This window comes from Hyla sarda, chromosome 1, assembly GCF_029499605.1.
Source record: "Hyla sarda isolate aHylSar1 chromosome 1, aHylSar1.hap1, whole genome shotgun sequence".
NCBI lineage: Eukaryota > Metazoa > Chordata > Amphibia > Anura > Hylidae > Hyla > Hyla sarda.
Window position 1 is genome coordinate 242554902 of NC_079189.1, and position 14513 is coordinate 242569414.

At 47.2% G+C, this 14513-nt stretch overlaps 1 protein-coding gene across 3 annotated transcripts in view; it reads left to right on the forward strand.

Annotated features, from left to right (window-relative positions):
• MFSD12 (major facilitator superfamily domain containing 12) overlaps positions 1-14513 on the forward strand; it is a 153888-nt gene that overhangs the window by 67965 nt on the left and 71410 nt on the right. The window contains exon 10 of one of the 3 annotated variants that reach the window (XM_056569638.1): positions 571-738. The exons of the other annotated variants lie outside the window; for them this stretch is intronic. Coding sequence (XP_056425613.1) covers positions 571-620 — 50 coding nt within the window. The 3' untranslated portion in view covers positions 621-738. Of the gene's footprint in view, positions 1-570; positions 739-14513 lie in introns of those variants that run through there. 3 annotated transcript variants of the gene reach the window in all.

The following is a 14513-nucleotide window of genomic DNA, read 5'->3' on the forward strand; positions in this document are numbered from 1 at the left end:
ATCTTGGTTGTGTGGGAGTACGCACAACCTGGCAGGGTGAGCCTTTACTTTTCCCTCCCCTCCCACACACCTGTGATCCCGTTGGTTCTTCAAAAGGGAGCGCCTGTTTTTCTCTTTGCTTTACAGCCGTACACTACAGGAAGGATGGCTGGCCCGGACCACCCTGACTGGGAGAGAAGCGGGTGGTGGCGGTAGCGGCCTATGGCACCGCAAAAGCCACTGCAGTGCATGGATTTAAAGCGCCCGCTTTAAATCAATGATCTGCAGCGGTGTCGCGAGGGGATAAATAGCCGATAGCCGATAACTTATACCGGAATATCTGTAGAAGTTATCGGCCCTAACCTCCACCGATTATCGGTATCGGCTCTAAAAAAAACGATATCGGTCGATCCCTAGTATGGATGCCAGGATCTTGGCCACTAGATCACTGTGACCATACAGAAAAAAAAAACGGAAGTGTATCCTGGGGAAAGAGCACAGTTCTTAGTTATATAATTTGTTCACTTCGTTGAGACAGTTTGGTTGTGAAGTAAATAATTTATACATCCAAAACATCATCTTCTTTTTCAGCCCCTCGAAGCTGTTTGGCACAAAGGCTGGAATATCATCCATTGGCATAACCCTTAATAGGAAAGGGATTATCAGGATAGTGTATTGCGCAATGTTTAGGCATTCTTCATAGCAAGAATCCTTCTGATATTTTCTGTTTTTATTTTACATAGGGACTATGTTGTGCATCCAATGTACTGTTTGCCTCCATGTATTTAACCTTATGTATAAATAATAAAACTGCTTTTGCATGTTAATCGTGTTTCAGAATATTTCTCCAGTACACATGAAGCTGAACTTCTCTTTGTACGTTAAAGGAGAAATGCGGCACTAAACGTTCAACTCCAATAGTGCCAGGGCTGCAAAAACCAAAACATTTCTGCTTCCTACATTTCCCTGTTGCGCTGATATCTGTGCCCCTTTCCTCCAGCACTGCTCAACTGCCTGCTTCTTGGGCTCTGAACGTCACACTGCAGTCAGCACATCGCCGGCCGCAGCGATGTCCCGCCTTGTCCAGTGATGGGCTGAGCGCACTGTCATGTAAGGAGCCAGCCTATCACCGGCCAAGGTGGGACATCGCTGCGGCCGGCGATACGCTGACTGCAGTGATGTTCCGAGCCTAAGAAGCGGCGAGTCGAGCAGTGCTGGAGGAATGGGACACTGATACCGGGGAACGCAGGAAGGAGAGTTAAAGTTTGTTTTTAGCTTTTGCAGCCCGGGCACTATTGGAGTCAAGTGTTTCTCCTTTTAATTGCAACTACTGCATCTTTCCAAAGCTCTTCCCAGAGTTTCCCCAGAACTTCTCTGATCTCAAACTATTTTAACCAGCTATTGCTCATTGTCTAAGAAAAGGTGCTGTGGTGGTGGTTTACTTTTCCTTTTGGGTCTTTCTCCTTAGCTAAGCATTCTTCCTACATCATTTTTTTTTTTTTTTTTTTTCTCGTATGCTGTAGTACCCAGGTGTTGGGGAAATACTTTCTTTATAAACTTTTTAGAATTCTGGATTAAGGATATGCAAGAATTGTACAGATCAAAAAACCTTTTCTATTAGCTATACTGAATATTGCTGCAAAACTGTCACCCGCACTAACCTGTTGGTACAGGCTTGTAGTGTGGGTGACACTGAAGATGTTTGCCTATCCCCGTTCCGTAACACTGATCACCTGTCCCAACCCCACAGCCAAAAATCCTAACTTTCCACCATTATATCGCCCTCCTTGTGGGGTTACCCTGTAAGTGTCATGTCTACAGTCAGAGAGCAGGTATTTATCGCTGATCTACAGTAAAACCTCAGTCTGTTAAATTTCCCAGCCTGTGGTCACCCACCCAATGGGTACATCAAATAGGTACACTTTCATTCTTTGTGCAGAGTCTGCACAGAATGCATAGCCATCTGAGGCAGTGCATTCCTATGCTGGCGCTAAGACCGCACATTATGCCAGCGCCCCAGGATGTCATTCCGTCATGTGAACATAACCAGGCTTTGGGTTCATAGCCCTTATTTGTATTCCTCTCTTCCCAGCTAGCCTAAGGCAGGGCACAGGAAGCATGCTGCTCCTTTTTACCTCTGGTGATGCAAGCTGGGCAAAACATGTATATTTGGGAAATTACAATTGTGATACATTAATTCCTTGAGGGGTGCAGATACTAAAATGGTGTCACTATTTTTACACCTCTAAGCCTCTGTAACTAGGCCCACTTAGAGCACAATGCCATAAATGTGATCAAACCATTTGGGTTGGTGCTATATCTTTCCTAAGCCCTGCTGTCTACCTTTTAGCAGCAGATAACATGCCACATATGAGTACTTGCATTTCCAGAGAAACTGTGTAACAATGTCTGGGATGCTTTTATACCTGTGTTCCCTGTGAGGAAAATTGGTTCTGATTAGTGCAATTTAAGTCATAAGAATTAAAATAAAAAAAAATGTTTAAGCATTATGCTGAAAACTTTCCTCAAACGCCCATGGGGTCCAAAAGCTTGCTACCTCTCAATTATTTTAGATGGGGAGGGCTTTTTAAAAATGGAGTCAGTTTTAGGGTTGTTCTGCTGTACTGATACCATGGTCGCTGCAAAGGTATGGTGTCAGAACAGATTCTGTATTTAAATTGCAAAAAAGCATCCCTTCCCTTCTAAAAAGTCTGTGTGCCCAAACAGCTGCTTACGATCACCTTTGGGGTACTGCTGGGTTCAGGAGGAATACCCCATAGCTACCCCATCCCTTTTTCCTAGATTATTTCTTTGAGGGGTGTAGTTTCCAAAATTGCAGCACTTTTTGGGGTTTTTCCTTTTTGTGCGGTTACATGATGTGAGAAAACAGTATTCACCATGGTATATTTGCAGATTCTGTATGCAAAATGACACCACCTTATTTCCCTCTGTTCCCTGCTGTGTGCTCAAACTGGTACTTTCATGTTCAGGAGAAAATGTGTAAGTTTCCTGTGTTCATGTGAAAACTTGAAACTACATATGGTAAATGTGTTTTTTATTTATTTTTTATTATGCCTAATTAAAATACATTCTATGAAACCTCCAATAAGGGTGAAGGGTTCACTTTATTACTCAATTTTTCTGGGGCGTAGTTTCCAAAATGTGTCCTTTTTTAGGGGGTATATCCTACAGAATCTGCAAATGTGAAATGCTACCGACAAATTAAAGAAAATGGTGATGTCTAAATACACTAGGTACCTAATTGAGTCTTGGGCCCGTGTGTGAGTCTGGTAGCACACTAGGGTGCATTGGGATATTTCTAAAACATGAAGCATATGGGGAATCTTGATCAACATGGCAATTCTTAACAAAAAATTGTAAAAGGGGAAAATCAGGAATATTTTTTTTTTTTATTGCCCCTTTTTAACTTAGCTTTTTTTTATTCTTACTACCTCTACTCAACAATTTTACCCATATGTTGTACTGTCTGTGTTGTGCTTCCCAAACGCTTAGTTTGCTTAAACGCTTTGTATGGTGTATAATGCTTTATAAACTGCTTACTAAAACAAAAGGAGATTATTTTTTTTATTCACCGTAAAATCTCTCGTAGCCTTCATTGGGGGACACCTATACTAATGGGTATATGATCTTGCCACTAGGAGGCGCTGACACTAGGAAAAAGTTGGCGCCTCCCTGGCAGGATATACCTGCCCACTGGAAGTGAGGTAATCTGTTTTGTCACAAAGCAGTAGGAGAAGCAAACAAAGAAATATGTCGGAAGGACCCTACAAAAGAATCCTGGATAAAAATCCCAAGAACCGGAAAAGAGGATCTGGGCCAAAAAAATGAAGAAATGAGTGGGTGTGGTGTCCCCCAATGTAGACTACGAAAGATTTTAAGGTGAGTAGAGAAAAATGTCCTTTACTCGGTCGCTCTTCATTGGTGGACACCTATACTGATGGGATGTACCAAAGCAGTCCCTTAGTGTGGGGAAAAACCACTACCAGAGAAAAGGAATCAGTCCAGAGACCAAACTCACTCGACCGTAAGGTCTGCAGGCGAGATCCTGGGCAAAGATGGAGGCCCACAAACTGAGCTCCCGGACGAAACCACCTGTCCATGGAAATGGACTAGGATGCCAAAGGAAGAGACCGTCCTATGTAGAGACTGTCTCTCTAGGTGAACTGTAGGTTTAAAAAGTCTACTAGGAAGCCATATGGCCCGAACCATCCCGTGAGGAGGTAGGAAATCATCTCCAAGGAACATGGAACCAGACAGGGGGCTAGCCCAGCTGGGAAACAAAAAATGAAAGGGACACAACAAGAGAACCCCATCCAGAGTCAACACTCTAGAGAACATGGCGTAAAGAAACGCCTGAGAAAAAGGCGAGCACAGGACGTGGTAGACTAGAAAACCACTGGGGGAAAAAATGGAAACCGGCTCAAGAGAGGCCCGATGCAAGAAATCTATTTACCTGAACAGCTGCAGACCAAAAACTGCCATCACAGGGGCCCTCTGCGAGCACCTGGGAGGCGAAATAAGCTTGACTAGTGTGATCCGGATGTCAGAAATGCCCTCTATCTTGGGAGTACATAGACCCTGAAGGAGGAGACGGAATAACAGCCAAAAAAGGAGCGGAATGGACGGAAATGGGGCATCTAGATGTACCTGAGCGACCGACATGAGAACTGGAGGTTCTCGGGTTACCTGGAAGACTTGCACATAAGAATGGCCAAAAGGAGTATTCCAGAGCACCGGAGCGGTTGACATGTAGATCGGAGGTTCCCAAGTCACTTGGAAGATGGACCCCTGTAGCGTAGTTAAACACAACGTCCGCAAAAACGCTCCGGGTGACAAACTTCTATGTCGATTCAAGTAGTGCTGTACAGAGACCGCCCCACAAAAGGGATCGCGGAGAAGTCTGGGAGGGAGAGCTAACTTGCCCGAGACCTCAACCATCACTAAGGCCCAAAGAACCAGGAGGGCCGATCTAGAAAAGGCACATCACAGCAGCCTAGGATAGTGTCCAAGACAAGGAGACTAACCGGACACTGACCCTATTGGTCCGAGCAGAGCCAAAGGGATGTTGCTTGGGAGGGCTTTGGAAAGGAACGGTGGGGAAACGAAAGGGAAGGTTACTTCAGAAGACTGTAGTGTCAGTGTAGCGTAACTGACACTGAAAAGGGAAGGATGAACACACCCCTCCAGGGAGATTGCACCAAGGGGGAGGAGGAGAGCAATGGCAAGACCTAAACAGCCTGTGCTAGACCAGCTGTCGCTGAGCCATACATGATTGCATTTACTCCAACGGAGGAGAATGCAAAGTCTGCATGAGCAGCAGTAGATGCCCAAGGAAACAGAGAGCCAGGCTCCAAAAGTACGCAGCTCAGCTGATTGTCCAGCCAGGTACCCCACATATAGGAGGGGAAAACAAAGGGTGGTCGCGATGAAACTCAGGCACTGACCATGCCAACCTCCCTGATACTTGTACCCCCTGTGGAAGGGGGATTGTCAAAGTGCGCCAGACACTATTGGAGCAGGGAAATGCTGCCTGAAGGCAAGTGGACAAAGTACTGGGTGGACATAGCCCCCAGGAACCCTGCAACATATAGAGGTATGGAGGAGCCAATTTGTGTCTCTGGAGAGTTTGGAATTCTGGACACTGGTGCTGGGCAAAAGATACAAAGTCGTGACTACGAATGCAAGTAAGGAGCACACACGGACCAAGCAAAGGTCTGTTAGGCGGGTATAAAAGGTACAATGAACCTACCGAGACACTGTGGAACTTCACATGGAAAATGAGTCACCGGACTGCAGCCGCAGGAGCGACAAGAATGGAGTCACCTGGCGGATTAGAAAACCATGCAGACAGTCTGGTTATCTGGCATAGGGACCATGGCCACACCGGGTCCCGCATTCAGAACCGCACACAAAGTGGGTTACCAGCCTTCAGCCGAGAGTGGCCAGCATGTAGAGAGGAACCTGGTAAAGGGGGGAACCCCGCGAACCAGTATGTGTTGCATTGTATCACTCAGAACTACACCTTGGCAGTGTGTTACCTGAACGTCCATCCACGGTGTGGGAAGTGTATGGCAGTTGACCCGACTCACCCTGCAGACAATGTTCTGGCAACCTTTCCCAGTCAGCCAGATGGTGGTTTGGCTGCACTCAGATACCCCACTTTCTGTGGGTGGGTTTGAAGTTGTGACCCTAATGGGCGACCTGACGGTGAAGAAGACCCAGCAGACGAAAGTCTGGCTTACTGGCATCAGTCCGGTGGACCTTCAGGGACACTCATCCACATTCCGTACACCAGCAGTGAGGTATGGGAAACCTGACCATGCCCACGGCAGCCCTGAGAAGGGAGACTGATGTCGGCAGATGCCATGCAGACATGCAGACAACAATCCGGCTGAATAAGAACACCTCCAGGCACTGGTGAATAGAGGACAGTCAGATAGGTGCTCTCTGATGCATGTTGGAGGGAGGGGAGGCCTAGGGGGGGGTGGGGGGGGGAATCCTATTTGACATTCCAAGAACACCACCTTGATGGGTGGCCGGTGGACTTGACAGAGGAGGAACCTCAAAAGCGTCCTTAGTGTCAGAAATGCAGAAACCCTTGCAAGTGCACCACCACGGTCTTGCTTCGGTAGGGAGGTACTAGAAGTCGGCCGTGAACACGACGGACATGTATGAGTAATGGCAGGGGAGAAAAGTCACTGAATATAGCCCCGGGAGTTAACAAGGGATTGTGAAATCCCTGAACAACCCGCCACGGTGGTATGCATACGCTCCCTGACAGCGTGGTAACCCTGCCAAGAATAGGTATAGACCTACCCCAACTGACTCAATGTAATTTGTCAATAGTAGGTCACCCACAGGGTGACAGAAGCAAATAAAGTGGCCCCCAATACAGTCCCTAGAAAGGGACCCTGCAGATATTAAACTGATAGCCTCGGTCTGTCGTGTCTTATTATTGTGCTTGGTTGCCACAAGAGGAGCTCACAAACAATGGAAAACTAGGGCACAATACAATTACCTGCCACGAGGGCGCCAAACGCCCTGAGTGACTAGCCGTTGGTTGATTTTATATTTAATTTTTTTGTTACAAACAAAAACAGCGCACTAGAGAAAAACCTGCCAAGCTGCCTCATGGCTCTGAGTGGACCGGCTGGAAGAGCACCTGCCAAGCTGCTGCATTGGACGATAATTGAGCCGCTCTGTCTAGCTAGCGCCGCCGAACAACAATATACCCATCAGTATAGGTGTTCTCCAATGAAGAGTGACCAAGTAATTGCATTTTTAAACCTGTGGCTAAACTTTTCTTTATGCAGCTGCTTATTTGCTGTTTTAGAACAATATCTCATCTATAGTATTTTCAGTTTAAAAATCTTTCACATTTAGAGATTACTTCTAGTATTAAGTGTTCTGTTGGAAACAGTGGGCACATTTATAAAGATTGGGTTAGATGTGTGTATGTAATATAAAAAAATAAAGAGAAAATAGAATATATTCTGCTGCTCCGTTCTGCCCACCATTCTTCAGTGATCTGGTGAGTCCCGTGCTGCCATCTCCCCCCCCTCATACACTAAAAAGTGTAAAGTGGCCCCTTAGCACAGAAAGCAGTCAGGGAAAGCATTAGATTAGGTAGGCACAGTTAGTACGCTGAAAAAAAAAATTTGTTTAACCCCTATCTCTAGGGGTCTGCAGCACCTTTTTAGCTGTGTGACCCCGGCCCTACAGGGTCTCTGTAGTCTGCCCCAGCTTTTTTTTTTTTTTTTTTTATTTATTTATTTATTTTTTTTATATTTTGCTAAACGTGTGGCGGGCCCTCTTGGCTATGAGTGGTTTGCCACCATTAGCTAAAGCCCATCTGCCACTGATCAGTCCCATAGTACTTATCAGCGTTATTTGGTGAAGGCGCAGTTTTTTTTTTGTGTGGGGGTCAGTGTGGGGATTAGCCACTTTTCTGGGCTGAGTGGCCAGACCCCCCCCCCCCCCCCCCACTGACTTCTGCACCCCCTGCCACCACCAAGCACTAATTAGTGTTCACACCACTGATTAGGTTAATGCATGTTTTTTTGTTGCAGGTTTTTTTTGCGCTAAAGTCTTTTTTTTTAAGTTTTTTTATTTTATATTTTTATTGTTCTTAGGGCAGATTAGGGAGGTAGTATCGCACCACACGCAGCACACACACACCAATAGTTCCCCCCCACATATATACATTTCACACCCATTAGAGTAGGGAAATGGCCAGCAGGGTGTTTTCAGCAGAGAAGGCATATGCCTTACTTGCCTCCGACTCTGAAAGCACCACAGAGGACGAGGAAGACCCCACCTTCCTTATTTCTTCGTAGTCCTCATAATCTTCTGATGAGCCACCAAGGCGACGGAGATGCCGCCATGCAAGGCTGCAAACCTCTGCTCCTGGCCCTATGCTAGTATGAGTCCCCCTGACGCTCATACTAGTCAAGCCCCCCCCTGCCAAGTTTACTGGTGCCCCGTATCGGCAAACTTGTCTGGACTCAACCAGTGGACCACGAGCCCGTGATTCCTGAGTTTGTTGGCGGCTCAGGAATCAAGATTGACATCGTCGGGTTCACTGAAATCGACTATTGGACATCAATCTGATGGTTGACCAGACGAACCTGTACACCCAACAGTTCGTCGCCGCAAACCCGGGCTCATTTTTAGCTAGACCCAATGAGTGGTTCCCAGTCAATGCAGCCAAAATGAGGAAATTTTTGGGCCTCGTGCTGCATATGGGTCTATTCTAGTTAAAAAAAAAAAAAAAAAGTGGGGATGTCCTTTCGCAGACCCCGTTCTACAGTATGGCCATGGCACGTCCCCGGTTCGAGGCCATGCGGCATGTCATATCGCCCCCCCCCCCCCCCCCCCCCGAAGTGATTCCCCGAAGCGACCCCCCCCCGAAGTGACCGCCTGTATAAAATCATAAAATCAGGCCGGTCATCAATCACCTTGGGGCCAAATTTTGGGAGGACTATGTCTCGGGCCGGGAGGTCGCTATTGAGGAGTCTCTCATCAGCTATAAGGGGAGACTCGGCTTCCGGCAATACATCCCAACCAAGCGAGCCCGGTATGACGTGAAGATGTATAAACTTTGCGAGAGTACCTCAGGGTACACTTCCAAGTGTATGAGGGATGAGATTACCGTATTTAACCCCCAGAATGTTCCCCCACTTTGGGTGTTGGCGGGAAAATCATTTGGGGCCTTTTGCACCCATTCCTAGATAAAGGTTATCACCTTTTACGTGGATAACTTTTATACTAGTATCCCTCTCTTCATGTCCTTTTATGCTCACCACAATTCATGGGAACGGCAGCACCCCTGTCCCTGTGCGAGGTACCGCAGGACTGGTCCTCAAGCCTGATTGTATTCTGGACTACAATCGGTATAAGAGAGAGAGAGACAGAGAGAGACGGAGGGACGGAGAGAGAGGGGGAGAGAGGGAGAGAGAGGGAGGGAGAGGGAGAGGGAGAGAGAGAGAGAGAGAGAGAGAGAGAGAGAGAGAGAGAGAGAGAGAGACTGCATTTTTTTTCTGGGATCGTCCCTTCTTTCCAGTGTGTGTCACAGGAGGGGGATTCGGAAGGACACCACCACACTTCCATGGAGCACTAAATTTTTAATCCTTTTTCCATAATTTTAATTCCCCAGAATTCGACACCAATGTACCAGTCCAGAGTACTTTTTGTCTTCCAAATTTTAAAACCAAAAGACACAGAAAAAAATCAGGGGTATTGGGAAAGAGGTTGAGATTTTTTTTTTTTTTTTTTTAATATACCACCCCACCCCACTGTTCAAAAAACTTGTGAGGTATAAGTACTTACTCCACCCCTTGTTACCTTCCTTGAGGGGTGTAGTTTCAAAATTGTGGTCACTTCCTTTTTTTTAATTTTTAATTTTTTTAGATTTTACGTCAGAACCTCAACCATTGCAGTGCAAAGCACCACTTTAGGCCTCAAATCTCACTGTCTCACTCATAATCCCTGTTTTGCACCCTCATAGTGCTTTACAGCCATATATGGGGTAGATCCTTTATTCTGGAGAAATTGGACTACAAATTTTTTTGAGTTTTTTTTTTTTTTCTCTTGTGAAACAAAAAAAAAAATTGGTTAATACCAGCAATTTAGTGTTAAATCTAATTTTTAACTTTTACAGCCCACTGTTCAAAAAACCTGTGAGGTGTAAGTACCCACTCTAACCCTTGTTACGTTCCTGGAGGGGTCTAGTTTTCAAATTGGTGTCCCATGTGGGGGGTTTCTGCTGTTCTGGCATCATGGGAGGTTTAAAAATGCACATGGCCCCTGACAATTTCAGAAAAATTTCTCTCAAAAAGACTAAAGGAGCTCCTTCTGTTCCGAGATCTGTAGTGGGCCAGCAGAGCACTTAACATCCACATATGGGGCATTTTCTTAATCGGGAGAAAATGGACCACAAAATTTGAAGCCCAATTACTCCTTGTGAAAGAAATTTGGGGTAACACCATAATTTTAGTGTTAAAAATCAAATTTTCCATTCTCATGTCCAACTTCAACGCAGTCTTCAAACACCTGTGAGGTGTTAAGGCTCACTACACCCCTCAAGGAACGTAACAAGGGGTATAGTTTCCAAAATAGTATGCCAGGTGTTTGTTTTTATTTTTTTTAATTTTTTTGCTGTTCTGGCACCATGGGGCTTCCTAAATGCAACATTGCCCCCAAAAACCATGACAGAAAAACTTGTTTTAAAAAAATCCTGCAGTTGCTCTTTCCCTCTTGAGCCATGTTGTGAGCCCACAGAGCACTTTATGTCAACATATGAGGTATTTCCATACTCAAGAGAAATTGGGCTACAAATTTTGGGGGGCTTTTTCACCTAATACTACTTTTAAAAATGAAAAGAAAAATAGGGCTACAAGAACATGTTGGTGTAAAAAAAAAAAAAAAATGCAGATTTTGATTTTTCTCCTTTTTGCTGCTCTTGTGAAACACCTAAATTATTAACAAGCTTCCTGAACGTCATTTTGAATACTTTTGAGGCGTGTAGTTTATATAGATGGGTCATTTATGGGGTATTTCTCACAGAAAAGCCCCTCAAATCCATTTCAAACTTAACTGGTCCCTGAAAAATTTAGAAATTTTCGTGAAAATTGCTGCTACACTTTCAAGCCCTCTATGTTGACATCAAAGTTGACATGTTTTAACTTTTTGAAGACATTAAAGTAGACATATTGGGGGACATTTACTAATCTAGTCTATTCGGGGTATGCTTTTAGACCAGCGTATGTGGTAGTCTCCTGTCTATTGTGCTCCTAATTTATCAAAGGTCTCACAGCCCTTGATAAATTCTGTGCTCAGACTTCAGGGTCTACAGCTTAAACTGCATTTAGACCTGCTCCAACATGGTCTGACATTTCAGCGTATTTTGGGCAGATGCGACTTGTTGCACAAAAGTCGCACTTGATAAATTCAGTACCAATGCATTTTCCAATGCATTTCCGTCTAAAATAGACTTGCATGGATCATGTTCTAAAAATCCTCTAAATATGTGCGACTTTTCTGCGACTTTTGCTGTAGACTGTGACTTTCTGTGCGACAAATTTAGACAGGAAAAACCAGTCTAAATCCTTTGATAAATCTCCCCCATTGTATTTGTAAAGAAAATGAATATTCCAATCAGAGAGTTTCAAATAAATGTTATATTGATTCACAAAGTTAGTATCGGGGGGGCGTGGCATGTGAGCGGCCGTATGTGAACTGAGCTCTGCTGAGAATCCTGCTGCCTATCCTGACTTTTGGCCATAATACCTCTCTTCTATTTCCGGAGTTCCTCTAAGGGTACCTGGAGTCGGTGCTTTCCGACATGGCTGGCTGCAAGCGCAACAGAAAAACAAGGGCTGCCAGAGGACCCCACGCCATCTTGCCCCGGGGTTGCGGAGCGCCTGCAGCGCTTTGCACGCACGGCTGAACCTGCAGCCGGAGCTCCGGTGCCTGCGTGGGGTGAAGACGACCCGAAGGGGGCTGACCTCGTGGGCTCCCCTGCTGCTACTGACCAGTCTAGAGTGAGTACATGGTCTGAGGGCCCTACTGCTGCTGGACTGTCTGCATTTAACCCTCTCTGTACTGGAGCGCACTCTACTATCCCTGGGGACTCCTCTACCATACCTGTCCAGCTGCCCATTAACCATCCTGACACTGTCTCCAAATGGGTCCCTCTCTGATGCTGCTGCTGATAATCTCCCAGGCTAGTCTTCCTGTGCTGGCTTGGGGCATGTATCCGCTGCTGTCACTCCATCCTCATCTTCACCTACTGAAACCACCTTGAAGGATATCTTCCTGGCCATATCTAAGGGCAATACTGATGTTCTGCTGCTCCTGGGTGGCCTACGTGAGGACATTAATCTTATTCGCCATGAAATGCAAAAGGTGTCTGAGAGGGTTAACGCCGTTGAGGAAAGAGTGTCAGATTTGGAGGACCAGGTCCCTCTTAATAGGGACATGCATCGTGTGATTAACCATCTAACTGCTCTTGCCGCTAAATCAGATGACATGGGGGGGCGTGGCTTGGTGCGGCATGTGAGTGGGTGCATGCACACAGAGCTCTGTTGCAAATCCTGCATTTGGCATCCTTTGCCCCTGATTTACACCCCCTAGTGTTTGTGACAGTGCCTGGAGTCTCTCCTTCAGGATGGCCGGGCATTAAAGGAACAAGAGAACACTGGGTGCCAGAGGACAGCGGGGCTGATTTCCCTGAGGATCCGGCGCAATCTTGCCCGGAGGTCCAGGGAGCACCTGCAGCGCTTTGCCCGCGTTATGGATCAGAATGCCGCGGTCCCAACACATACCTGGGGTGAAGGGAAGCTAGAGGGATCTGACTGGCCAGCTGCTGAGGACCTTTCAGTGAGTGAGCGATCTGTGTGCCATGCTGCTGTTGATGCAGGAGGTCAGTTACCAGTTAACCCCAATATGTGCTGGAGTGCACCCTATTGCTGCTGGGATCTCCTACCATGATTGCTGGCCCTGCTAAGCCTCTACTTGCTATGTCATCCACTTTGCCTTTTCCTGTCAGTGCTCCTTGGCCCCCTCTGCCTGTTAACCCCTTGGGTGCTGGTGTGGAAAGATGCCCCTTGGTTGTCGCTCCATCCTCATCCTCGCCTCCTGAACCCACTCTGAAGGACATTTTCCAGGCTGTATCCAGGGGCAACACAGATGTTAAAATGCTTTTCTCATTCAGCTCCATTGGGGGACACAGGAACCATGTGTATATCTTGCTGCCACTAGGCATACAAAAAAGAAGTCTGCCCCTCCCAGCAGGGTATACCCCACCTACTGCATTAGAGACACTCAGTTTTAGCTTAGTGTCATAGGAGGCAACATGGGCCTGGATTACTCCAGGCCTGGTCTTTTATTATTTGTTAGTGTTTAGACTTTTTTTTTCTACTTTTTTATTTTTTTATTTTTCTAGGTAGGGGGCGACAGGAGCATGGTGCTGCCTGTTTCCCCACATGCGACTGAAGGGCACGGTTCCATAGAGTGTGGTCCGTTAACCCTTCCTCGTCACCGGCCAGCACCAGGTCTGTACCTTGGGTCTGGGTCGCCTATTGCCTCTCCTCGCCCTGCTTAAAGAAGCCTGGCATGATGCAGCAGGCTTAGCTCCTGAGAAGTTCTGTCCCCAGCAGTCGGCCATTCGGCCTAACTATTCCCCGGCGGCCGTTTCCGGAGGCTGCTACCGGCTTCTCTGTGTCCGGGCAGCGTGTTCGGCAGGGAGCCAGGCCGCTAATTTAGCCCGCGGCTTCGGCCTGGTCCCGGCCGAGTGTAGTTCCGCCCTGCGGCCGTCCCCACGAAGGGAGATGGCTGCGGGCTTCTCTATCGGGGCGGCATGGTTTGGCCGGGAGCCGGGCCGCTGCTTCAACCGCAGCTTGGTTTGGTCTCGGCCGAGTGTAGCTCCGCCCCACGGGCGGCCGCGACTGTTACTCTCCCCGGCAGCCGTCCCCAGAGGGAGACGGCTGCCGACTTCATGGTCTTCTGGGCTGTTTTCGTCCGGGAGCCAGGCCGATACTTTAGGCCGCGGCTTTGGCCTGATCTCGGCCGAGTGTAGCTCCGCCCCTTCACGCGCTCTGAGCGCCAAATCATTCAGCGCCGGCATGGGGAGGCTGGTTCAGCCTATAGGGACCAGGCTGTCTCAGCCTCTCCCGTGCTAGTGCACGCGCGGTAACTCCTCCCCTTCAATGTCACGTGACTCGCTCCTGTTCTTCTCAGACGCTGCTGCACGCTGCTCCTGTAGGTCTTCATCTCTGCTTTTCCAGCCAGCTGTCTGATATTCCGAAGGTGTAGGGACGTCAGCCAGGAACCTGGGTAAGCTAGTTCCAGTTCTTCTGTCACTAATTGGCTGTGCTTGGCAATGTCTACCCCCCCCGCATTGAACCTTCCCTCAGACAGGCAGCCCCTGCTTTGGTCACTTACTATGCTTGTACAGGGTGTAGGGTTACATTTTCGGGGGGTTCGGCTGTACCCACTTGTTCTGCCTGCTCTTC